A 27,619-nucleotide genomic window follows, 5' to 3' on the forward strand; every position below is an offset into this window, starting at 1 on the left:
CATTTTACATTTATATTCAAATCAAATTGTTAGAAATAAACTTACGTTTCTCGTCATGGTGGGTCAGATCGAATATTTTCAATTTACATATTTGAATATTTACATCATCACAGCTTATTTCCCTGTATTAAGAGCTTACAAAAAAAAAAAAAAAATCAAAATTAGCTAGTCACCCATTTAATTCAATGTATTCTGAGACAGAGGTGATATCAGGCAGCAGCTATGCATAATATGGTTTCACCATTATACAAAAAAACCAACAGAACTCAAAAAGATGGGAGGGGGAAGGGATACAAAACTATGTACAAGATTGATAAATAAGTAAGTGCGTGGTTTTGAGGCGTTGCTTTGGAAACGTGCCTTTTTCAATGAAAAGCATGCCGTTTCATTGGTTCTGTCGCACCGCTAACACTTCAGGATATCTCGAATTTAGCTTCCTAATGACGTCAAAGCTAGTTGAAACACAGAAACAGGCATGCTATTTCGATGCATAATAGCAATAGACAAAAATGCACTAAAATATAGCACTTGCAAGTTTTGTTTCATCTTTTTCAACTTTTTATCTCGTCAAATGACTAAAGAAAAATATCTATAAAACTGAGATACGTTAGTTTCCTCAGATAATGCAACTGGGTCCAGGTCATTCAGACGTTTAAAAACGGAAAAGAAAAGGTAATAGAGAGTAGTAGTTGAAGTAGTAATAATTCAATTGATAGAACTGATAAGAAAAGCAGCTTTTTGATATAAATGCATTTTTAGCATGTACAGCCTTTTTCTCTTATAAATGTTTTTTTTTTCTTTTCTTCAATATGTTTGTCTGGTCCAGCTTATTCTGCTGGTCTGATTGGAAAAGATGTTGCTCCCACTGCAGTGGTCAAGTGTCATTCACACCACCGTCCAAGGAGTGAGGGAAAGAGCGAGGAGAGGAGGAGGAGGAGGAGGAGGTGGGTGAGGTCAAACAGTTTTGGCCCTCTCCATCAGTCCCAGGTAGGCCAGGAAGGAGTGTTTGTGGGAGGTGGGTGAGGGGGGAGAGCGGGAGGGGGAGGCCGAGTTGGAGGAGAAGAGGAGAGGAGATGTGGCGGGCCGCCATCTGGAGTGGAGGTGCGAGTGGAATGTGAAGCGGCTGTTGTGGGTGAACAGGGTGGTGAGGGGGATCAGGTGCGCCCGGTCGCAGTTCCTGTACTGCTCGAACACGTGGCGGGAGGTGGGGAGGAAGAGGGAGGGGCCGCCGCCGCCACCGCCGCTCAGACCGCCGGGGTTCCTGGTGCCGTCGCCGCCGTTAGCGCTGATCAAGCAGTGCAGAGGGCCCTTGGGGTCCAGCTGGTGGGACTTGCCCAGTGTGAGTGACAGGGCGACAGACTGGAGCGCCTGGGACGCTGTTAGACTCATGAGGGGGCTGTTACTCCCACTCCCTCCGCTGCTCCCTCCTCCTCCTCCGCCGAAGAGGAACCTCTCCTGGCTCTTCTGCTGTGACGGGCCCCCCGGCGATGTTCCCTCGAGAGGCAGCTCCTCCTCTCCTGCCGCCTCCTCATCTTCCTCCTCTTCTTCTTCCCCTCCTCCTCCTCCTAAGCCTCCGTCCAGTCCCCCCGCTCCTCCACTCTGGTGTTTCTTGAGGTGGCGGCTGAAGACAAAGGGGTGTGTGGTGGTGAAAGGGCACTCTTGGCAGCCAAAAGTCTGGCGCGGCGCATGCTTCAGCTTCTTGTGCAGGTTGAGGTTGTCCTTGCGCTTGCAGCTATAAGAGCAGCGGTCGCAGTGGAAGGGCCGCTCGCCCGTGTGCACGCGCACATGCTCGATCAGCTTATTGGCCGTCTTCGACAAGTAGCCACACTGCTCACACTTGTAGTGGTTGCCCAGGCGGTGCCCGCGCATGTGGGCCTCCAATGAGGCCTGGTCGGGCCACAGTCCCTGGCAGATGCGGCAGCGGTACTCCATCTTACAGTGCGTCTTAAGGTGGCACTCCATGGCCGCTGGACGATTGGTGGAGTAGATGCAGAAAGGGCACCTGGGTAATGCAACGAAAAAGGAAGCAGGGAGGAAGGGAGGGAGGACACGACACACACACACAAAAAAGAAAGGACAGTTGTAGGCAAAGTGTGCACTGAAAAAAACACCTAACACAAGTTGAAATTTCAAAAACACAAAATGATGAAGAGGAGAAGGACAGATAAAGGAAAAGTGTGTGTGATGTACAGGTCTGTGTGCTCATGGTGGTATGTGTGGCAGTTTAAGGATGAGAGAGTTGGGGTGATGATCAGGTATGTGTGTGTGTGGCAGGGAGGGGAGGAGGGGGGTTGACAGGCTGGAGAAAAGATTGGAGCAGTAGGACATGAAGGGAAATGAAGGAATGGAGTGGCACTTACATTTAAATAGCACCTTTCATCTGCTCTGGGCCCCAAAGCGCTTCACAAACCCTGCAGAACAGAATCACCTCAGAAAAACCTCGAAATGGTCAAGGCCCTCTCTCCCTGTCTACACACTCCTACATATATAAAAAACACTTTGCATCACTCAAGTGTATACACGTGTATACACTGGACTGGGAAACACAGAATCTTGGATTTGGGGTCAGAAAATATCTGCAATTTCTGCCCTGAATGTCCATTAACCCTTTTTTAATAATGTGTACCTGAGTTGCTTTTGTGTGTAAACATAAATGTGGTTTACATAAATTACGAGACTGTGTAAACCTTGAAAAATTGAAAACATGACTAACATTTGCAGATATAAACAGTACAGCAAAACTGAGTTAAAGCAAATCCCTCAATAATCTGATATAAAATATTTAAAAAATACCCAGAGAGCTCAGTTCTTCCTTCCATGAAAAAAGAATCTAAAGTATAAACTACCTGTTTCTTTCTCTTTTGAATGTTGGCTCACAGAAATCAATCTGGCTTCAAAAACATTCACACCAGACAGAATAAACATTTAAATTTTGTTACAAAAAGCTCCTTTACATTAATTCACTTACACACTACAGCTAGCAGCAAGTCCCCTAGTTAATGACTCAAAGATTCTGTGTGGATATCTTTGAGCTATGAGGGGAGGGGAGAGGGGGGGTCAGTGGGCTTCCTGTGTGTTTGTGCTCTATTATCCACAGGATTTGTACAAAACAGAAATCAGTTTAACTTCTTTGGCAACTGGTTTACATTCAGTGAGAAATGCTACCGTATCCACACATTAAACAAGGTTGAGAACATCCTAACTCCACTGATGGCTGCACAGAAAAAAAGATGTAGAACACTGATCTTTGTTTATGAGACAATGAGGCGATAGTCATAATGACACTCCGCACATGCACAGGCTGGAGTTATGAGAGCGACTCGCAAAAACAAAACAAAACGTGGTTTGTGTTGCTTGAAATGAACCTTAACCCATGAGGACTGGATGCGACATGTGGCATGTTTTAACAAGAATGTCCTACTTTTGTGTTGTCTTTCTTAAAAAAAAAAAAAAAAAAGTTTAGGGAAATGTTTTCATGTGTGGAAGCTTTTTCAAGCCTGTGCCTCCCTGAAGCTGTGTGTTTGGTGTTTATACAGCACTGTGACTTAGTCCTGATCAGAAACTTGTGTTGCGGATGCTGAGGTCAACAGATGAGCTTAACGTTAGGTTGACGAGGCCTGAAATGGGACATATAAACGTGTCACAGTACAACAAAGGCTCCTGTGGGACTGGAGTATGGAGATGGAGAGGGAAGCATGTTCGGAGACTAGAGCTACAAAAACAGTCGACGTCCTAATAAATAAATAAGGCTGCTTGTAAATATAGCATAAGATGACTGCATCTAATCTGCAGTGCATGTGTATCTCTATATGCTGTGGTTGTTTTCATTAAGGTCATTAGCTTTTAAAAGCATGCATTAGTTTTGTTACATACACATTCATTATGACTGACTCGTCGGTGTCCAGTCGGCGATGTTACAGATGTAGGTGATCTGACATTTCAGTTTATCTTAAGCGTTCGCTTCTAAATGGAGATTTTCTAAGAGGGCGCCAACAAATTTTATATAATACACATGGGTTTCTGTGATGCAGGTTTCATCAGATATTTTTTTTTCCTTTGGCATGGCTGTTAGTTGTGGGCAGTGGAACAACGGACCCTGAGGGGAGGCCCATTTCCTCTCCACTCTTCCTTATGTTCAGAACAGCTACTGCAGACCCACAGAGCCCCACTGTCTAATAAGTGCTACTTGCCAAAAGAGACTGTGGAGGCAAAAAAGGGAAGAAAAAAAAAAACACCACTACAGCTTGTATCGTTTCATTTGCTGGCTGCAGATGATGAATGTTTAAGTGAGGTTAACTGATTCAAGGCACTCAGCTACAATAATCTTCAAACAGACCATGTATCTGTGTGTCTGTGTTATTAAAGAAAGTTTGCGGGGTATCATCTGTATATCTAGTAAAAAAGGGACCAGGATAACGTCAGCCAGTTTTATGTATGGGAAATTATGCATCCACATGCATTATTAAACATATATAAGATAAGTTAAACGGTGCGTATAAGATAATAACCATTGTGAATGGCTCAACATTATTATTTAGTAGCATCAGTTTTTACTTTTATTGGAACCAGTATATCTCCAGCACTGGTCTACGAATGGGTGAACATGTGTGTGTGTGTTTAATGTGTTGTGAGTTGAAAAGGTGGGGGGGTGAGGGAGGGGGAGGACTGGCGGAGTTAGGAACCTCTGTCTGTACTTGCTTTCCTTACTTGAGCCCTCCGGAGGGGACGGTGTGGCACTTCTTGTGCTCCAGCAGCTGCTCGGGCGTCTTGAGGAACTTGTGGCAGACGTCGCACTCGAACATCCGCGTGATGAGATGGATCTGGAGGTGCCGCTCGTACATGCTACGCGTCTTGCACACAAAGTTGCAGAAGACACACTCGAAGCCTGGAGAGAGAGAGAGAGGATGAGAGGGCGGGTTAAGAGTCAGCTTTTTTCTTTTTCTTTTTTGAAAGACATTTTTTGGTCATTTTGTTTAGCAGGCTGTAGTCTTAACGTCCAACCGTTCACCACCTCTGCAACATCATCAGGGTTGTTTCAGAGTTGAGAAATCTCAACACACTACACAACTGCTCTGACAGCCTGAGAAGCACTCGCCCCATGAAAAGTAAACTGACCTTCATGTGTAAAATCGCTGGATGGATGGAATGGAAGAAGAAAAATTCAATACAATACATTCAATACAGCCTGGATTAGGCCACATATGAATACGATTAAGTGAATGAAGTCAACATGAAATGTCGTCACTATCAGAACTCTTTTGCAATCTTTTGCAACTCCTCTGGATTAAGGGGCATATTTCTGAATGACAGGAGATGTAGCGAGCGATTCCTTGTGTCCTCACACGACGCCTCTTTATCAACTTTCTGACCAAAGAGTGAGTGTTAAATCTGAGTACGGTGCCAAACCATAAGGGGAATAAAACTTTGGATAGCGGACCATGAAAACTTAAAACAGCTTCTTATTATGAGGGATGGAACCCCAGACACACTGTTTGGTTTAGAAAGGTTTTCGTCGTTTCACATGAGGGATGTCTGTTTTAACACTGATGACTGAGATGTTACTGTGTGGACAAAATTTGAATCAGGATCTTGAAGGAGTTTATAGGTTGTCTGGTCACTGTTAATCAAATCAGATGACACAGTCCTGATTAACAATCCTCAAAAGATATTTAATCTTGTAGTGAAAAATACTTTATCTTTTTAAAGAGTAACTAGAGTGCATCCGATTCCTTGCCTTTGTCAGACTTGTCCTCGGTTCCTGATCCCGAGTGGCTTCCGGAGCTGGACTGGCTGCCTGCGGAGGAGGGCGGGGCGAGCAGGCTCTTGAGTTCTTCGTTACCGTGGGTGAGGTCTCCGCCCTCCGAGCTGTTGAGTGAATCGCTGAGGGCCGAGAGGGATGAGGAGGTGCTCTTGGTCTCGCTGAGGGGACTTCTCGAGTTCAGACCTGGACATGAGACGACAGACAGAACGTCAGAAAGATTTATCACAAGATTTGTGAAAGCAACATTTGGAGGGGGGAAAAAAACTGCACCAGCTACAAACCTAGAGGAAAAACATAGGACACAGATATTAAAAAAAAGAAAAAAAAAATCTGCAGAAATCTGTCGCAAGATCCTCATCATTATGTGCATCACACACACTGACGTACACACAAACAGAATACAAGCAGGCAGCCTCGACAGTCCTGTGCTCTGACTGAGGCCCGGCTGCCAGTCCAATCAAGATGCAGTGTGCTTTTATTGATCCCCTTCTCTAAGTCTGCAATTCACTGGGAAGAGAGAGGGAAATAGACAGGGAGGGGGCGAGAGCGAGGGGTGAGGAGCGTGGGTCATGGCCGAAGGAGCTAAGATGGCGGGAGCATCTCAGGGCACAGCTCAACAAAGGGCATTCACTCAGGAGGGAGCGAGAAGGAGGGAGAAAAGGCTGCACTGATCCTGAAATGGTTGACTTTTTAATACAGGCACACACACACATATACACACACACACACACTAGAGGGAATGAAAACATACAGAAATATACGCATATAGGGCACATTATATTCTATAAAGGACATTATACAGTCATAGATGGCATGATTGACTGCTTTCAGTCAAATCTAAATATACTAAGGTTATTCGTAGCTGCAGCATGAATACAGTATTGAACCGTCTTGAGGAAGCTTTTATCTCCTGTGCTGCAGTATTTAACATCTACTTGCCTTCTCTTACAATATCCAAAAGGTTAATGCCACAGAATGTAAGCAAAAGGAGGAAGACAGAAAAAAAAAGACGCTGCTCTGAGCCAGTGGGCCTCGACCTTGAAACATACCTCAACTAAAAAATATTCCACTTTCTCTCCTTATGAAGAGCTTCATTTGCGCCTGCACGGCAGCATTCACGATTTAACAACCCAAAAAAAAAAAAAAAAAGTAAAGAAGCAGTCACAGTCGTCCAGAGGATTCAGGGGGGGAAGGATATCAAGGAACACTGTCACATAATTCACCACCTTCCTCCCCCTGCTGAGAAGGGCACCCAACCAGCCCGTGCAGAGTCCGGGCTTCACGGGGGGTCAGCTTGAACTATCGCACCTGCTGAGTTCAGCCATCTCTCACCTGGGCGTGTCCACACAGTTGACCAGATAACTGGGCTTTTCACAGCCTGTCAGGGTTTCCTCTAAGTGGTGCTCTGGCCACCCTGACCCTCTGAAGTTTAGACGCTTTAACAAACAGGGCTGGACCTTGACATATTATTTAAATCCTCCCCGCATACAGCAGCAGGTACGGTACGGTAGGTAAGGCTGCGATGTGTTTATGAACTTTATGAACATTTGTGCGCTGGGCGGCGGTGGCCATCTTGTGCGAGACTGAGATAAATGCCAAGCCTGGCTGAGAGACTTAAAAGATGGCCACAGTGGCATCGTAAACCCAGCTCGTCTCCAAAGGACCCAAGGCCTATTGATTTTTTTCCCCCCAGGCACGATAAGGGCCAACCTTCTCAGATAAACAAGGCCACTGTGGCCTCTGAAAGACCCCTCAGCTGTCTGGGCTGGACAATCCCACCCACCCACACACACACACACAGAGCAAACACGCACACACACACATATTGTGGAACAGTGGAAGAACAAAACGTCAGCAATAAACTGGACAAAGCTGTTTTAGACAAAAACACTCATATCGACCACCAGGGGTTCAGAGCGGCATCTTTAAAAAGTCCAAAGGAGGTCGACTAGAGGAGGCTTGTTTGTGAAACCCAATTCTACTGCTTGTCTTTCCCTGTGTCCTCTGAACTGATCCTGAACCGTGTGTTTATAAAGTGTAAATTACTGTTATATTATGATGTTTTGACTTCAAACAGTCCTTGCTGATTCCCTTTCATATAACGTGTTTGGACAGAGACAGGTTTTTTTGTTCTTGTAACTAGCAATGATACAGATGATCAATTGTATTTTTTAAGCAAAAAATACAGAGAAGAATATTAATAATATTGAACTGAACACCTTTTGCTTTTTCACTTTTAAATGAAACTTGAATTGATTGTGTGGGAAAACAGCAGGCCTTGGTGCTACTGTGCTGCTGGAAAGTTGAGCCGAACAGGTATAAAAGCAGCTGTGAAACCCAAAACCCTTAAAGCTGAAAGTCGGCTCTTAAACCTCGGCCATTGTTTAAATTTAAACCCTGTGTGTTTGAGTACAGAGCCAAAACAATAGAAAAAGTGTCACTGTACAGATACTGCACTGTATTTCTATTCTGAGCTGTGAACAAGAGCCACAATGTGTAAGCTACCACCCACTCTAACATGTGAGAGTAATTTTGAAAATAACTCACGGTAAATCATTTTTCTAGGAGTTGAATCATGTACTTTTGCTACTATCCAACACAGCACATGTTTATGAACCCTGCAGGAACAGCAGAAACAAGAACATTGCACCAGAGCGCTTATTCTTGTTTGATAGTACATTAAACATTTAAGATTTCCTTTTTTTTTTTTTATTAGTAAAAAGAGCCAAACATGGACGAGTGTCAGCTTCTCAGAATAAACTGCTCATGATTAGGTTTGAACTGATTGGAGGAGAAAAAAAAAGCAAAGTGAAGATGTCACCTTGGGCTTTAGGAAACCGTCACAGGAGTTTTTCTGACATTTTATGGACAGGCCTAATTGATTACCTGAAAAACATTGTATGCACAATAATTGATAGTTTTTGCATCCCTACATCACACCAACAGAAATCAGAGAGGACTGATCGATCACCGGTGCTGTCGCTCAGAATGGGCGAGCTGCCAGTCAATAAGCAGGAGGTCTGTACCTGCGTGTCCAGTACTAATGTGGTTCTTCATGTCGTTCTCCTCCATGCAGACGTAGTCACAGACGCTGCAGCAGAGTGAGAACATCCACTGCTCCTTGTCCACATGGAGCGACATGTGGCTGACAAACTGGGCGTTCAGCTCTGTCTGGAAACCACACACATGGCAGCTGGACAGAGAACAGAGTGGAGAAAGGAAGAAGGATGGTGAGAATGAGGGGAGGGGAGGGGGGGGGGAGAGGGGTGGGGGGGTGGCAGTCAGTCAGCTTCATGTGTCACATTATGTTTGCATTAATTGTTAACTGGTTTCGGCTTGGATACATTTCTGTTTATCTGAGAAGGATCAGTTCTACAACGCAACAGCAGTGAGATTCAACACTTCAAATTGTTAGCTACATAAAAAGTATTAAAGTAATGACATTTTATTTTATTTTTTTGCACAAACATATCATTTAAAAATATATAAACAATTATTATGATTGGAATGTGCGAAGGAGAGGTGTGAAACCCGAGAGGGCTTATATGAAAACCTCACCCATGAAGACAATAATCAAAGACCACATTACAAACAAAGACTTTTGGGAAATTTGCTTATTCACTGACTTGCCAAGAGTTTGATGAGAAGGTCAATATCAATCTTGTACTGTAGTAATTGTCTGTAAGGTAAATATGAAGCTACAGCCAGGAGACTGTTAGCTTAGTTAAAGCAGGTTCAGTCTCAAATTCAAATTTCATTTCAACCAACACATCTACTGTAAAACTCCCAAAATGAGACTTCTTGTCATCCTGATGATGTTCCATATGATCAGTGGAGACTCACTACAAGTAGTTCAGTTGTTTCAATGAACATTCATAGACTTTGGCTTTCATACAGATTAAATGAACAAAATATAACATGTTATTTTGTAACCTTTAGAGGTGTTAGAAGGTGGATGTTTTATTTAATCTCTTGATAAGGCCAAGGTTTTCCTCACTTTGAATCATTAAGCTAAACTAAACTAGCCATCTCCTGACTCTGGCTCCAAATTTAAACACCAGATAACAAGTGTGATATTGACGTTCTCATCCAACTCTAGGCAAATAAGTAAATCTTCCCACAATGTTCAATTACTTCTTTACAGCCAAACGACCGACTCAGGAAAACAGAAAAACAGAAAACAGACTAATAAAATGCAGCAGTTGTGGGGAAATTAAATTAGGAAATTCATACATTTTTAATTGGACAATAGGATCCATCAAAAATAAATGCTGTGTTCAGGCTCAGCTGTGATCTGGACGTTAGTGCGTTGTTGTGTTATTACTACCTGTAGTAGTAAGGGCAGTTCTTGCGCTCGGTGGAGTCGGCTGTAATAGCGCCGACGATCTGCTCGGCGTCCGTGTTGACCAGCTTGACAGAGTGGATGGTCAGGTGCTGATTGAGGTTAGCCCTGCACTTGGCGGCGTAAGGACACAGGTGACACTTGTACTTCCTCTCCTCTGCAACACAATACACACAGACACGAGACCTCGGGTTACTGTAAATTACCTCAGATGATATTTCATTAAGTTGCGCTCCGCCACCGAGCCTTTAGAGCAAGCTTAAACCTAATTACTTAATGCCTAACCCCCTCCTCACCTCCACCTGACCCAGCTGCAACTCTGATCCCAAGTAGAGGAAGAAATGTCTGATAAAATCAACTTTTCGAGGGGACCATCTGGATGTCACAAGATGGTAATAATTTGAGACGTGTACCAACATAATTTCACCTCATTTTCCAGCAATAAAACATCAAATAAAAAATGAAATGCAAAAAAACACAATCTTCCCTTTCATCCCAAAACAAATCAACATAACAACACATCATCTCCCCCCCTAGCTCCCCCCCCCGAAACACACACAAATGTGCACGCGCTCACACGCACCATTTGCCCCAAGGACATGGAGCCAGGCAACCTTTATGTCGCCGGGGAAACCAAAAAGACCATCACACTGACATATGCCCCTGCTTCTGCTCTCTGTGGTGTGGCCAAGCTGTTCACAGCCAACACTCTCAGATGGTGTGTGTGTGTGTTGTGTAGTGTGTGCACGCAAAATGCAAGAGCATGTCCAATTGTGTGGGGGCATTTTATACACGAGGCTCCATTTGTGCACTGAGGGATTTGGTCTGCTATCCCAACTAGGTTGTATTAATTTCTAATGCTTGATTAATTTGCTTTAAATAAAGTTGTATTCATTAATTCTTTTTTTTTTTTGCTAATAAGGACCGAGAGAGGGATTATGGGAGGCAGCGATGGGGGGAGAATGGATCAATTAAGAGCAAGTCTGAAGACGCAGTGTGATCAGGAGAGTGAAGAGTGCGCAGCTTCATCGTCTTGAGGAAGACTCCCACGTCTGAGAGTGTGTGAGAGAAAAGTGAAAGTGGGAACCGATCGTATGTGCATCAGAATTACTATCGTGCGTGTGTATGTTGTGTGTGTGTGTAGATACTCAGTGAGGCATCCTTCTAGCTGGGTAATTAGACGGGCAGTTTTCCCAGTGAGACTAATCATGGTAGTAATCTCTTTAAAGGAAGGGTAATCTAGTCTAGTCAACCTTATTTACTTACTGTGAGCAGCAAAAACACAAACACACATGCACAAACACAACTGCTGCTGGCATCTATACATCAACAAAGAGATGCAAATGTGATACAATATTGTTATGTGGGCGTGTGTGTGTGTGTGTGTGTGTTGTATTTACCAGTGTGTAGAGACAGATGTCTAGAAAGAGTCTGCTGTCTACCAAACACCTTGCCACAGACCGGACAGGGGAAGAGCTGCTCATTTAGTCTCCACTGGGCAATCCCGTTTCCTGGCTCCCCATCATCCTTCTCTGAATCTGGATCACACACACACACATGCAGGCACACACACACAGAGAGAGAGGCACAAAAAAACAATACTCATCATTTACTGCTGATACAGTTGTCCACACAAAGATGTGCGGGCAGACCAAAGGCTGTGAAGTCAAGCTGCCATTAATAAATCAAAGTAACTTAAATTCAATATGTATTGATGCTGAAGCTGTCACACACTGCTGTGGTGTGTGCTCATCACATTCTGATGGACATATACTCTGAATTATTGTAAAATGTGATCCCTTTTTACTTTTATTAAATACTTAACAGTTTAGAGGTGAAACTGGGAAGCAGACAGGCCACAAGGATTTCATCTCATTTTACCCACCTTAAATGAGATTTATCACCAGCAAAACATCTTCAATGACACAATACAGACTTGTTTTCTTTGTTCAGATTTCATAAAGGAATATTTCTAAACTCAAAATTGTTGTTTTTTATACTTTGTATGTGTTACACAATGAATTTAAAAGGTATTTGTTGATTCATTTCATTATCCGGAGTATGCATGCTATGCGTACAGTCCACATGATCACCCTGTTGTCCTTTACACAGTGAATTGACCTTTAATGTGAACAAAAAACCCCTGTCTGTCGCTCACAAACCTCCTCTCAGTCGCTGCACCACAGTCTAAGAAATAAAAAGACTGAGTGTGAATATTTTCAGATGCTTTGATAGACACCGAAGAATAGAAGTTGATGCTTTGAATTAAACCTCGCAACATGAATAGATCATTGAGTGGTTCACTTACGGGGAAAAAAAGGACTATTTTTTCATTGTGTTGGACAACTTCTTCAGATTTTTTTTCCCATGTACTTATTGTCCATATTGTTCAGAGAGAACATGCAACACAGACTGACCTTAGTCCAAACTTTTTTATGTGCAAAAAACAGGACAAAGGACTCTGTAAGTCACTGAGTTTCATTCTTAATCTTCATGAGTGTTTGAAAAACTCTGTGTTGCTTGATCCATCTGCAAACAACCAAAACAACCACAATATACAGTTCATACTCAACAACAAATTGTGGTAGCTTCATCCAATCACTTTTTTTTTTCTTTTTTACTATTGACAGGGCTTTCATTTTTTAAAGCTGTGCTATAAAATACAGTCTACTTGGGGTCTCGATATCACAATGAGGAAAATCAAAGAATGTTTTTTTTTTTCTATTTTGGGTTTTATGGCAAAAGTAAAAGAAGGTGTTGGCTGTGAACATTTTTACTGTTGTTACAGTGACTCACAAACCCTTGAGCCTTTTTTTTCCTCCTGTATCTGTTTCACATTTTTAATCCCAACCCTTGCCCTCTGCATGCAAACCAGTTTATTCATGTTGTGTAACTTCATTTGTGTCACACCATCGCTAACAGATATTTTGGGAGCTGTCATAAGCAAAACACAGCACTTTTAATGTGATTCAAGCACAAAGAACTATTATTCTGATTTTTTTTTAACTTACTACCATATAATAAAAGATTTAATGTATTTTTTATTTATGATGTAAAACAAGGGAGTGAGAAACAAGGGCAGGATGCATGAGGACGACCGATAGGTATCTTCTTTTGAAATTTTGGTAAGGTATGTACCCCAAAAAAGTTCAATATTTAATCAAACACAAAATCAGACAGACATTACTTCACTTGTTCTAAGTGGAGTAACCCAGCTATCACAACTCAGTACTACTTTTAAAAACTTAACTTTCTGAAAAAGCACCACATTCAAACTACATTTGAATTGGTAATGATTACACAGTATTTTCTGAATTGAGGATAGAAGCTTTCTAAAGAATATACTTTCCAGGACACAAGATCTCGACAGCAAAAATAATGAATCTGTTGCATTGATTTTAAAGCTAAAAACCCAACATTCATTGGTTAGAGCTTCTCTTTTTGCTTTATTGTGATCTGTCATTTTTGGTTTGTTTATCACCTACCTTACAATTGAATGCTTCATGCGCAAATGCAACTATTGATTAGGACAAAAATAAAAAAGTTTGATTAATCAATACTGGAAGATTTAACCATCCTGCTGCTACCAAATCGGCCATGTGATTGCGTTCTGCTCCAAGTCTGTGACTCACCACCGTCACAAAGGTAAGTGAGGGCATGTGTGTGGTGGTGGAGACATCCAAGTACACCAGTGTAAAACAGCACTTCCCTGTAAACTAAGTAAGTAAGTAATCAGTCGACCTGCGGGTCATGAACTCCCTGATCCTCGTGCATCAGCTGGAATCTGCCTCTCAGCATGACGGCCACACTGCTATCTGACCGTGACCGGCTATTCACACTGTTTATCTCTAAACTTGTCCTTTGTTGTCAGTACGCCGGCTCATTCTGAGAATCCAAACCTTCTTATGGAGCTTGTAGGTAAAGCTTAGCACGTAAAAGCATTAACTTGTCCTGACTCACGTAAGTGAAACCAGGGGATGGCCTGGTCACACAAGGTGACGCAAAGCTGAGCAGCAGAGACTCGAGGCCAGGACCCAGCCAACGCACTTATGATTAAGCCAATTAGGGTGTGGTGTGGGCCTTGAAGTGGTTAATGGTTTAATTAGCACAATTAGAGCTGGAGAGAAAGGGACACAAACAAGAAATGAAGGATTGTGCTACACCCAAAAGCTGGAAGTAGACACATACTTTACAATTTCTGTAGTGATCTAATAGTCTAGAGACAATCATATACTACATTTGTCATTTGTTACTCATTACGCACGGGTCCTTTTACACCCAGTAAATTATGTGCTGATATCTTAACTCCAAAATAAATGTAGCCCTCGATGTTGTGTCCAAAAAGTGTGAAAGCTGGTTATGTGGGAGGTCACAGTGGGTCAGTTTAATTGAAGGTCCACTGCAAGTAGAAATGCTTACCAACGTACTGAACATAGAGATGATAAAAAAAAAAGAAAAATGGGATAAAAAGAGCAGGTGTGGACACATATATGAAGTAAAGAGTAAAACAGTACAACAGTAAAAGAGAAAGCAGCAGAGGCTGGATGTGAAGCTTAAACACACAAGGGAAAGGGGAGGTGGGCTGGGCGAATTAACTTTCAGGACACTCTTGACACCCAGAAGCCAATCAGATTTTCATTAACTGGCAGAGGGACAGGCAAAGCTGGCACAAGCTAATTAACCTCTGGATCTCTCACTGCCAAAGGAACATGGAGGAAGTTCTGGGATGGCAGGGAAGAGGGGAGGAGAGGGAGACGGAGGGGGGATGCCCTGGGCAGAGGCCTTCAGGTTGGGGAAATGCGTGAGAGTGCAAGAGAGGCCGGATGGAGCTCTAAATATGAGAGGAGGAGAGGAGGAGGAGGAGGGGAGGGGGTTACCACAGACCATGTAAAGCAGAAGCTGGTAGGCTGTGGCCATATACTCACATACAACAGTGTCTTTATGTGTACTACTTGTACTAGATGCTGGATTGATCACAAGACTACAGCTCTGTGTGTTGTGTTGTGTTGTGTGAGAAGAGAAGGGGGTGATCATCTGAAAATGCATGGACATGTGTGTCGTACATCTATAATGAGCATCTCTGCATAATCAATTATTTCTCCAGTAGAGACAGCAGATGTGATTGAAGATACTGTTCTATGAATGATGCAGCAGGACCCAACGTTGGCAGTTAATTACTTCCTCTGCAGATGACTTTTGTCTCTTTTTCTTTGGGACCATGATACAAAAGGAACAAACACACTGGGGCTTCTACTAATTGTCAGCTAATTTCATTATTGATTAATTGGAGGCATCATTTCTTCAATTAATCCTTCGGTCACTTATTTTTACTCTTAAATCCTTTTATATTGTCTCGTGTCTCTTTTCATAATGCTGTGGATGTCTTATACAACACAGAGAATGTTTTTGTTAGAAGGTGCTCGACAAATAAACTCGCCTTGCCTTCCAAATGTTAGAAAAAAATGTGAGAGCAAAAAAAAAAAAAAAAGTGGAGTGTGACAACAAGCCCGAACATACAGCCAGAGTCATAAAGACCTGTCTTCAGAGACAAGAAGAACAAGGGAGTCCAGAAACAGATGGTCTGGCTCCCACAGAGCCCTGATCTCAACATCATGGAGTCAGCCTGGGATTTCATGAAGAGACACAAGACACTGAAACAGAGGAACTGTGGCACGTTCTCAGCTATGAGTACCTAGGAAAACAACGCACTGGAGGAGAACTAGTGCCGTTTAAAAGCAAAGAGTGTTCACCCTGAATATTGATTCGATTTTGTCTTTTTCTGTTTAACTTGGGTTTGTATGAATTGATAAAAAAATAAATAAATGAAAGCCTCATTGCAAAACATTACATTTATGAAACTGGAACCACAAAGTTGATATTTTTGCTAGAAAAATGAACAATAAATTACCAAATAGATGCTAATAAGTTCCAATAGATTTATCAGGTATGTGTTGAAGCTCTAAAAGACACTTGTAAAAAAAAATGCCCATCTGTCTTGTGCCTGTCTGTAACTGTACCTCTGCTACTACTCTGATCATATTTCCCGTGTGTGTGTGTGTGTGTGTGTGTGTGTGTGTGTGTGTGTGTCTGTCTTACCGTGGAATGCTGCCCTGGTAGAGGAGCTGGCCTCTGCGGGGGAAGAGCTCTTGGAGCGCGAGTTAAAGGGTGATTGTCTGAAGCACTCGTCCAGGAACGGACTGAAACACAGAGACGTGATAAATGATACACTTACACAGCCATTACATCAAACTGATATTTATGCCATAGTTATAAAGTGTAGTGAATTTCACAGTTAAAAAATTAGTGACTCACCTGTTTATTCCGACCATGTTACTGTCTTTGTGGTTGTTGGCTTTGCTGACTTTTTCTGGAGGTAAAGAAAAAGACAAGACTTAACCACAAAACCTCCAGATTCATATTGTTCAATTTCCATTTATTGGCTGTGTCCATTGTGTCTATTCAAACAGCAACCCCAAAGAGCAACACGGAGGCAGGATTTAACACGCCCCTACGTATGATCATCTATAACCACATAACTGAAGTCACATTGTGACAACTCAACTCTCTCCATAACAACTGAGAAGCCTCTGTTTGCCGCTTAAGACGAGAGTAAAATGTAGTTGGGGGTGTTCGAAAAAGTCAGTGATAAGATTGCTTCTGTTATAACCAATTTTAAGAATAAATGTTCATGCTCAATTTATTATAAGCCCCAAGTCTGCTCTTGAGTGCAGATTTCGAGATGTGAGCAGCTGCCAATTTAAGTTCAGTGTCAGTTGCTAAGTTTCCTAAAACTTGCCCACATATAGGCCGTCGTCTGACTGACACACAGACTACGTATGTGCGCCTGGTTGTTGCTTCCCTTTAAGTTAAACTCGGCTGGTAGACGCACAGGTTTGCCTCACCAGCAGGGGTGCACTGGCCATCTGGAGTAGTGGGAGTCTCCCCAGTGGGTCTGTCGACCTGTGGGCCAAAAGTGAGCCCAACAACACTTAATGAACTTTTTTTTGTTTTTGAAAAATAACAATTTGAAAGCCAGACCTGCATTAGACTCCCCAGATGGCACATGTTTGTGTGCGTTTGTTTGTGTGTATGTACGGTCAAGTTGAAGCAACATAGGTGATTAAAAAAAAAAAAATCAACAAAGGGGGAAGTTTTAATGCTTGAAAATTATTTATTGCATAGTTTACTCTGGAAGACTTTATCGTCCAATTTGTTGCAAAGTTTGTTGAATGCTGTTTATCATGATCAAATGTGTTTATTAAAATATTTAATAAAGACAAAATAAATTTCTCACACATTTCAACTGGCTGGACTGTTTCCTGATGTCTTCCCTTACTTGTAAAAACAGGGCTTTTTTCCCCAGACGTTGTCACATGCTCTCAGGATTAATTACATCAAAGTGAACATGCAATGGGATCAATCAATCACCTGCTGAGCTGAATCACACAGATCCCGATGCTTAAGGCTTAATAACAATTGATATAAATGTAATAATTTCTGCAAGCACCGGTGGAACTGAAACCTTCTTTAATTCAGGTAAGGTGAGAAGACGCCACCTGAAAATGCTGCAGTAAAGCTGGCAAATGCTCATTAATATAAAAACGTGAATATACTGTAGTGACTCAAAAGTGTCAATGGATGCTTGTGTTTTCCAAAAAGCCTTGATGCCTTGGAGATTTTCGCAACTTTACACTATGGGCAGTGTTCACACCTGTTCCTCTGGCACCTGAGATCACACCTGCTTTAAGGTCACAGCCACACCTCTGTATGCCAGAGATCCTCAGTATGGCTGATGCTCATCAAACACAGCATGCAATTGCGCACAAGCAATTTTCTGGCTGCTTACAGAGTGGTTGAGCCTTTTTTTTTATTTAGAAAAAGTACATAGATTTTAAGAGGTTTCTAAGCGGTAAGTAAAGTGAGAGCTGTAAAATCAGCTAGAACTACTACTTGGCCAGCTAATGTTAGCACAGACCATTGGACTTCAGTATTCAGCCGTAAAGAGCGCTATACAAAATGCCTGAGAATGGAGCCATGTGTGAGTTTCAAGGCGATGTAATGAAGTGAATTTCAAAGCTGCAACCATCTCAGTGTTCAGAGCGACCTTGCTACTGATGTGTCTCTGAGGTCCTACTGCTCTGGGTAATTCATATTGATTGCTCATTGTGTGACAGCAGCCCACTCTGTTCCCGTCCCCCCTCGCATTCAAACCCAGCTCTAAGGGGGCAGTTGTCGCTGTTGCCAGGCTAGCGATGCCCTGGCCTCCCTGGGTGGGCATACTGTGTATCCCCCCGCTGCCCTCTCTACCCCCTTCTTATCCTGTGGCCCCCCCACCCCCACCCCCTCCTGTTACAACCCACCACCCCACTCCACCTCCCCACCTCCACCCTAAACACCCCACTCCGTCACACCGCTCGCCAAGGACAGAGGTCTCTTTCCACGTTGCCATGGAGATGCCGCACGGGAGAAATGTAAAGGGAGGGAGGGAGGGAGGGAGGGGAAGTGCAGGGGGAGAGCGTGTGCAGCCAAGTGTGCTTGAGCCGGCATGTCTGAAAACGAGTCAAGGGAGAGAGAGAGCGAGAGAGAGAGGGAGAGAGAATGAGAGAAAGGAGGAGAGGGAGGAGGGAAGAGAGGGACGGAGGGGAGGGGAAGGGGGAGGGGGGGCATTTGTGCAGACACCACTCCCCAAGGGGCCTTGTGTGAGTGTGTAAGAGTGTGTGGGAAAGAAAGACTGTCAATGTGTGAATTTGTGAATATGTGCGAGAGCAAGAAGAGAGAGAGAGAGAGAAAAGATTTTACACGAGCTTGTTTCTCTATATGGCATTTAAGTGAAGCAATCAGAGGCTGGGAGGAGCCGGGGTCACAGCCCGGGACTGCAGGTTCGACCCCCCCCCACACACACACACACACACACACACTCATTCCTACACGCACACGCACACACCTGCACAGTTTTCTCTGGGGGCCCGATGGAAACACCTCAAAGCTCTGTCTTAATCTAGCAATACAAACAGCTGTCTGCTGCCTCAATGTCACTTTCATGGCCGTACAGGTAAAAAGCAGGATGTCATTACATGTCATATATCCTTGGCTTTACAACAGAGCCCCCAGAGCACAGAAATGGAAACATGTAGGTTTTATAGTGGAGCATCACAACCTGTCCAAGGTTTACACTGCGATGCTGCAGGGGTAAAAAGACCAGACGACATGTTGCTGTGCATGAATGTTTGTGTTGTGCGCCCACTGTGTGTGTGCCTGACACTGATACGGGCGTCTCGCAGCGGACATACCTGACAATTTGAACAGTAGTTCGGAGGCCATTTTGACCGATATGTCCTGGGAGAAGAGATCTTTCTGGGGCCGGGCCAACGTCTCTGGGTGGTTGCTCATTGGCTCACTCTTCTCACTCGCCCCTAAAGTGCTGAAGGCCAGCAGGTGAGAGGCAGGTGGGGTGAGGTCTGCGGGGGGTGGGTCCACCTCCATGGGCTCTGCCTTTACTTTCACCTTCTGGAACTGGGCGTCCTTGTTGTTCTCTGCAGAGCATGTTTGAAGAAGAGGACAATCACTGATTAGTCTCTGATCAAAGAGATTCAACCAATACATCATATCAAAGTAGAGATCTAATGGTTAAATAGAGGCCTGTGTGAGGAGTATACACACCCTAAGTACCTAGATACAGGACCTCATCTATCCCACAATACAACAGTGCTGTGATAAATGCCTTACTGAAAATGTTCAGTTTTTGCTGGCTACTACCACTTCAGGTTGTGTGGACTCACCGTGTTTTATATTGCTGTTGTACTTGACCATTGTACTGTTTTTCTTTTTAATACTGTGTTTCTACAACAACAAAAAGGTAGCACTTTTTATAGCGCTGCACTGAACTGTACAACAGTGTAGTGTGCATACTAAAGGTTTCCATTTTTCTGGCCACTCAATACATATAGTAGAGGATGATTTCCACTCAAAATGTTTGAAAAATGTTGCTTAATTTAACTTGAGTGTAGGAAACGCAGAGACTGGAGGCACGTTCATAATCTTAAGCATGTAAAACCTATGGCTGAGCTCATCTCGGCATCCCCGGCGCCTCCTGACCTGGCTGGCTTTGAACACAGATGACTGCGCTGTACCTGCATCACAAATACAGGCTTAACTTGATGTGTGTTTTTCCTGTCATATTGCCTGCCAGATGTGCTAATCCTGTACAAGTCAAGTCAATTTTATTCATATATCTCCTAAATTCACAAAATCACACATTTGCCTCGGAGAGCTTGAAAATCTGTAAAGCATACGACACGCTCTATCCTTTGATCCTTGATCTGGATGAGGAAAAAAAAAACACAACAGAGGGATTTCTCTTTCAGGGTGGACAGACATGCAACAGACTGACTAAGAGGATAAATGATCTTGTTTCTTCAACTGATGTTTTCAGATAATTAATATACTCGATTAGTCTGGTTGGATATTCTAAGCAAAAAAAGAAGTAAATTAAGCACCCAGTGTACATGTTGTATGTAGGATGTCATGAATGGAATTAAATCTAAAATAGGGAAATCCGAAATGAGTGTCGCCTCTAAAGCCGAGCTGAGCCAGTTAGCATCTAGCTGTGTAATTATTAGGGCAAGAGGGCATCGGGAGGTCACACTGTTGCTTGGGGAAGCAGCTCTGTAGCTCAGTGAAGCAAACAAGACAGATGCGAACCAAAACACTCTGAATGTTAACTGAGCAGACATCAATCTGTGTTCATGGTAAGCAGATTTTGTGTGGTTTGATGTGCAAGCGTTCGATTCTGGGTAGTTTTTCTTCTTTCTTTTTTTGAAATTCTGCACATAAACAATGGTCTGAAAGGCTTGAAAACAGCCGTTGACTCACTTCTCAAACAAGTTCAAAAGGTGAGGCCAAGTGAGCACGCTAAAAATAGTTGAGAGGGAGATGGCATCTGTTAGGAATGTCCCGAGCTGATCTGCAGAATCAAACACTGTCTCTCCTCTCTCCACGGATATTAAACAAAAGACTGCAGGCCACCATGAAAACACTGGAAAGTATTAAAAGGAAGCTGTGATGCAGGCTAGATTTTCTTAATCTAGAGCTACTGAGCTGTCAGATATTGCTCTGCTAATGGTCTCTAATAACTAAATTTAGACGATTAAAAGTAGGGCTACTTCAGGCTACAATAAGTGCGCAGTGTGCAGCTGGGTAATGTGCAAAAAAAAGAAAAAAAGACAGACTGGAAGAGGAAAAAAAAAACCGCTCAGTTGGGACATCCTTTAGCATCTGTATATCCAAGGTAGCTGATCTTTGACTGGAGTGATGGCAGGAGGCAGTGTCTCAGTGTGGTGACAAGCAGGAGCAAGACAAAGCGGCACAGTTGATACAGTGCTGCTGACATGGCGACTCAGCACGATTATGGGATATATGAATTTGGCAGGGCATCAGGAGCAGTAGGAGGGGTGGGGGGGGGTTAGAAGAGCTGGAGAAACAGGGGGAGGGGGAGAGGGGGGTGAGGGAGGGAGATACAAGACAGTAACCCTGCGCTAACCCCGCCAACCCCTCCCCTCACATTCTCCACTCCTGTGCTGAAGGAGGCCAGTGTGAAACGCCGAGGGTGAACTTACAGTGCACCGTGCACGCGTGTGAACATGCAAGAGCTTCTGCTTCAAGCCGAACCAACCAGCGCAAGTGTATTATACTGTTTATGTGGATGCATTTAAGTGTAAACCTCCCCCCCTCCTCCTCCTCCAGCCACCTCCCCTAGGTCCAGGTGTCTGGTTTATTGGTAGTAGCCAGCATGTGGGGGACACTGACAACCATCAGCCCCACTAATCCCTTAATCAGGTGGCCAGAGTTGGCCAAGAGTAACCTAGGGGAGGCTGATGGAGGGGCAGAGCAGAGGAGGAGAGGAGAGGAGAGGAGAGCGAGAGAGGAGGGCGGAGGGCGGAGGGGGCACTGCGCTGTAAGGGTCAACCAAGGGACACGCGAGCTTCTATCACTGGATCACCACCCTAACGACTCAGGCTGAGTGGACTGCTGAGCTGCAAAAACACACACTCACACACATTGAAAACATGTGCACATACTAAAGGATACCGTATGTACTTGAAGCTACTCCCGGTGCTGGGATAAACATGCTTACATCCTGGAGAGCCTTCACCCAGAGAGACCACATGACAGGGAGAGAATATCTGATCGTAAACAGTACGCAGACACCATATTGAAAGTGTTGCATCACAGCAGGCCGAGTCTACCTGTCACAAAATAAAAAATGAAAATATGGCCTCACTCCCACACCGATAATAGCTATGGCTTTTTGGTCGAGGTCGTGACCTAATGTTCTGAAGCCATAAAAAGCAGCCCTCAGTCTGTCTGAATCCAGATTGTGTGTGTGTGTGTGTGTGTGTGTGTGTTATATGAGGGAGTGAATGTGTGTGTGTGTGTGTGTGTGTGTGCCCTGTGTGTCTATGCACGTATGTGTCATTTCCTCTGGTGCAGAATCCTCCTCTGTGATGCACCAGCTGCCATTAGGCCACAGGAATCAGGTCTGGAGGAATGTGTGTGTGTGTGTGTGTGTGTGTGTGTGTGTGTGTGTGTGTGTGTGTGTGTGTGTGTGTGTGTGCCCGTGCCCTTTCTCAATAAATATCATAGCTTCTCTTTAGTGTCAGTGTTGTTCCAATTCCTTTTAATATTCCTTCATATCACGCCAGTAAAACTCAACAAATATAAATAAAACATAAAAATATTTTCAAGATTTATGAGATGTAGAAGAGGTTAAACTCCAGGCTATTAAATATCTGTGTGCGTGTGTGTGTGTAAATTTATATGATACGTGCACCACTCAAAACAGCTATTCGGTGGTTTATATTGTGATTCTTCTAAAAAAAAAAAAAAAATGGACAGGAGTGGAGCACATGGGAGCTGTTCCTCTGAAAATATTTGGGAAATGTTAAATAACCAGAGACAAATGCTGAGCATTATTACACGACATACAGTAAAAATGTTGTTTAAATACATTTTTTTTTAAATGTGGCCTAGATTTAGTAGAATATCATCTTGCAACAAAATGAACAAAAAACCCTCCAAAAGACATCACTTTGAGTTTCAGCATCCACATTTCCAGAGGGTGCAGGGCTCCACAGAAACACTAAGACTCCTTTGACACGTCTGTTCTATTTAAATCCAAACTCCTGTGAGCTTTCCTCATTTTCCCAAAGGTTTCGACAGTGAATTGCTTAAAGCTTTTATTAATTTAAGAGCAGGTGTAACAATTAAGTACACTTGTACAGTGGCTTTGTTCTACTGGCTGTTGTTTGTGTGGTAAATATGTGGTGAACTTTTACTTGATTGCTTAAGCTTCATATCTCTGCTGACACACACACACACACACGCAACAATAACGACAAGCTGTTGGATCCGTCTGGATTAGAAAGGTTAAAACCTTCGCCCGACTGTGACCCTCAGTAAAGAAGATGGAAGCCTCTATCTGCTTGCAAGTTGCACACTTTTCCAGTATGTGTATAAGTGTGCTGCTGTATGCCAAAGTTGCCAAATGCACTATACATACCTTGTTAATCCCTGACGCAGCACTGCTCAAGTTTTGAGTCAGAATGAGAGTGACTGGGGTTCGTGCAATGTTCTGTTTTTAGTGATCAACTTTGACCTCAGGTGTCTACTTGAATCTGTGCGGACATGACAGCCCGTTTGGCTGAGAATATACAGTAGCTGGGTACAGACCCCGGATAGACCTGTAACCACACTAGACAAAAAAGAAAAAAAACCTACGTACCATTAGTGATTTAATGTATGCAAAGTCAATTTATTGCACCGCTTTGATGCATCGACAGCATATGAACAAAAACTTGGACAGACAGTCGGCGAGGGAGAGGCAGAAGAAGGGTAGAGAGAGGAGATAAAATTGTCCAACAGTGCCAGAAAAAGAAGACCCGAGGGTAAGAGAGGAGAGAAGAAAGTGGGATGAGAGAGAAGAGCTGGGGGAGGACAGAAGGATGAGGAATAGCTAGAGCCTATGACAACCTCTCCACCTCTCCCCCCCTCCCGTCATCCTAGTCTACCCTTCTCCCAGCTCTGTTATTCCACATCTCTCTATCCCTGCCCCCATCCCTCTCTCTCTCAATCTCTCTATTCTCCTGCTCTCTAGTCGACCTGCTCAGACAGGGGTGAAGAGTTCAGGCGCTTCAAAGGCTGCAGTGTGGAGACTGCATGTCATGTGGGAGCCACAGCAGCCCTGCCTGCAGACTTCACAGACAGCTGCTGCTACAATTGATCCTCGACCAGTTAGCTCTCAGTAGTTCAGCCTTCCAACGGCTGCAGACTGCAGCTACATCTGACTCTGGAGCAGTGTGCTTGATAAACAGCCCATAAGGAGCCAGATATGGCCCTTATAAAGCAGTCCTAAACAAAAACATTTGGCACAAGCCGGAGATGATCCAAGGCTAACAAAATTTTATCATATAAGGTCAAGACAAAGAGACGGCACACGATTGTCTCCATGATTGTGTCAATCACCTCTCGTGTTTACACGAAGGCACCCAGGCAACAAACATATATATAATGAGGGGCCAGAAGGAACCGGCTCTCCATTTGAGTAAACAGAGCTATAGGCAGTGACGAGGAGCCATTGAGACAGAATATGGAGGTAGGGAGGGTGGGAGTAAGAGAGGTCAGCGAGCGGCCACACTGAGGGGGCACGGTGAGGACACTGTCAGAGCAGTGTTGAGCTTAACATAAAGTAAGACTGTACAGTAATGCCGGTGTTGTGAATTAGAATGATGAAAAGCTGGAGCAGTATGCTGTGATAATCCATACTGAGTAAATAGTGAATCCTTTCATGTGAGGGTAAAGATAAATAATGAGCATTACATACAGTTACCGACTAAAAGGGGAAAGGCTATATACATACACATATGGCTCCTTATATTATTATCGTTATTCCATTTTGCTTTGAGCTTGGTTTATCCCTCAACTTGAATAATGATACACTTCCCATATTTCTCACATTAAACAGATACTTGTCATCTTAATAGAAAGATTAAATCATTCTCTTTGTCACATAATAGTTACTGTACAGCACAACCATAGCAAGGGCCAATTGTCTTGACCTTAAGCCGTGCCTTACCGTTCATGGTGTAAAGGCAGGAGGAGTATAAGCTCAAGCTGGTGTAAGGCAAGGTGTTAGTGTTTTATGAAAATTGCACCAAAAATAGCAGAATTTTTTGTTTTCAATGCACAATCATTGCAATAGAAATGTGTGGTAGTAAATGCAGCAATTACACACAGAAAAAAACGGGTCAGGTAAATAAACATATTCTAAAGCCTGAAAAAGAATAAAGATAAACTATAATGTAATCTAAGCAAAAATGTCAACATCAATAAGCCCGACTGCATCAGTCACCCTAAACTGCTTTTCAACTTTAGGAAATCCACGCACTTCCCTTCCCTAAATCCTTACAGAGACCTGAAGGCAGCAGGGAGTGTACGCTGTATAATCTACCTGTAGCTAGTAAGCTCAGAGCTATTATGAACTATGATCCACATGGGTTAGCTTCAGGAAATCATGTACAGCCAACCAGGCTGCTGCTGCTGCTAAAAAAAGAAGTAGAAAATATCCACAAAAGCCCGTCTCCTGCATACTGTAGCTGTATATTCCACTGGTTCATCTGTTGCATTTTAATGAATGCATTTTAATAGCTATATGGAGCAGCAGAGCAGCATTACAACAATGTGATGTTCAAGTTAAAGTGAAAAGCGGCAAGTCAAAAGTTATCTTTTAGGAGATTAGAAAATACATATAATCACACAAACTGTCTCTGTCACACCATGTGAAGTGTAAGAGTCAGTTTTTCTAGCTGATAATGACCATATCCACACTTCAGTCCAATACTGTCATCACCCTACAATCATGTGAAATCAGAAAATACCACAGGATGCCCATTTTTGCTTTATTTCTGTGTAAGTTGGTTGTTTTCTTGTAGTATCAACAAAAGGAACCTCATAAGCTTAAGATTTGTTGCTGTTGTGAGGCCTTTCTGCTCCTTAGTGGTCAAAATAGTTTAATGCAACTTTTATTAGCTAGGTAACAAGCGCTGTGGAGGGGAGAGGACCTGTAAAATGTCCTCAGAGATGGAAGGGCCTGTTCCTCAGGAATGAGGAATGAGTTAAGCGAGCACAAAGTGTGATTTCACACCTATAGTGAGGGTGGCTGGATGGTGAGTGGGTGGCGCGGCTGTTACCCACACGATGCCAGTCTGCCAGGGCACCACCTAGGGGCCCTGCACCTCCCCTCCCCTCTTCCCTTCCTGTGACGCCATGTTCCCCTTGCCCTGCAACACCAGTGCCCATCTGCTAGGACACGTTAGCCGCTGGCGCCAGGGACTATTTAGCCTGGCATAATTAGCCCCCAGACACCAGCAGCCTGGTTTTAAACAGATGTGGGGGAGGTAGCGCTAGCAAGGCGACTCAACATGACCAACCAATGTTTGATAGGGAAGAAAAGAGAGAGAGAGGGGGGGGAGAAGAGAAGAAGAAGAAGAAGAAGAAGTGACCTAGTTAAAGGGATGATGCAACTCATGTTACAGCACAATGGGCAGTAATGATGACAACCCCACTTGCTCTGACTGTCCAATGCCATGGTCGAGGAGGGATGAGCAGCAGAAATTTAATTAGGTTGTGTCCATTTGCTGTACTGACAAGCAAGAATGAGGAAATAAGCAGTTTTTTAACAGACTAACAGTGATGTTTCTAACAAAGAAAATGCTTAGCCTACAGTCCCCGATGTGATTTCCCTATTAAAGTATCTTTACTGGGTTATTGTATTCTGGGGCTGACCTTTACCAGGGGACAGAGAGGTTACAGTGTAGATGCCCTTGAACCTCATGACCGTAATCACACGTGACTGTAACGGCATTGACCTTTCCCTGGCTCTCTTCTTTCCCTCCTCGCCATCTTTTTTTTCCTCCTTCCCTTCCCCCCCAGGGTCATTTGAGGGTCCAGACTCTTGTCAAGGCTGTCACTCTAGACAGCCCTCTCCATCTACCGCCCCCGCTGTTGCCATGGCAATGGACGGCACTGCGCTCCAAGGACTGTGTGAGGGGGCAGAGGGAGCCAGCGGACGGATGAACGCTGCAGCATCTTTCCCTAACCTAGGTCAACCTTGCAGAGCTAGTGTAAGTGATGGGAGGGGATAAATGCTGGCCATGCTGCTTGAGGACCAAATAAACTGGCAGGATAACGTCGGCGCGAGGATTGGAAACAGCAAAAAAAAAAAAAAAAAGGTAGGAGACGGAGGGATAACGGTGGTGAATCAAAGAACATAGGTGGAGGCAGTACAGTGGAAGAATTATATACTGCCCACTCCATTCTCTCAATCCCTCTATTTTACACACAAAGACCAGTGGCTTTTATTTGTTTTGGGGTTTTTTTTATGTGTGTTGTTTTTAAAGTACTGTAGTAATCATGTCAGTTTTGTCTTCCTCAAATGCATACACACAAAAGCACATGCACAC

At 43.6% G+C, this 27,619-nt stretch overlaps 1 protein-coding gene across 1 annotated transcript in view; it reads right to left on the reverse strand.

Moving 5' to 3' along the window:
* Window positions 1-746: 746 nt before the first annotated feature.
* The window catches only part of znf827 (zinc finger protein 827), a 61,717-nt gene continuing 34,844 nt past the window's right edge, over window positions 747-27,619 (reverse strand). Inside the window, exons 6-14 of the mRNA XM_085781870.1 lie at window positions 19,394-19,636; window positions 16,416-16,470; window positions 16,200-16,300; window positions 11,504-11,641; window positions 10,089-10,260; window positions 8,788-8,954; window positions 5,735-5,944; window positions 4,708-4,885; window positions 747-2,002 (exon numbers count right to left, since the gene is read on the reverse strand). Of these exons, the coding sequence (XP_085637996.1) occupies window positions 955-2,002; window positions 4,708-4,885; window positions 5,735-5,944; window positions 8,788-8,954; window positions 10,089-10,260; window positions 11,504-11,641; window positions 16,200-16,300; window positions 16,416-16,470; window positions 19,394-19,636 (2,312 nt within the window). The 3' untranslated portion in view covers window positions 747-954. The remainder of the gene's footprint in view (window positions 2,003-4,707; window positions 4,886-5,734; window positions 5,945-8,787; window positions 8,955-10,088; window positions 10,261-11,503; window positions 11,642-16,199; window positions 16,301-16,415; window positions 16,471-19,393; window positions 19,637-27,619) is intronic.

Source organism: Trachurus japonicus, chromosome 1, assembly GCF_045865225.1.
Source record: "Trachurus japonicus isolate A0001 chromosome 1, Traja_1.0".
NCBI classification, from domain to species: Eukaryota; Metazoa; Chordata; class Actinopteri; order Carangiformes; family Carangidae; genus Trachurus; species Trachurus japonicus.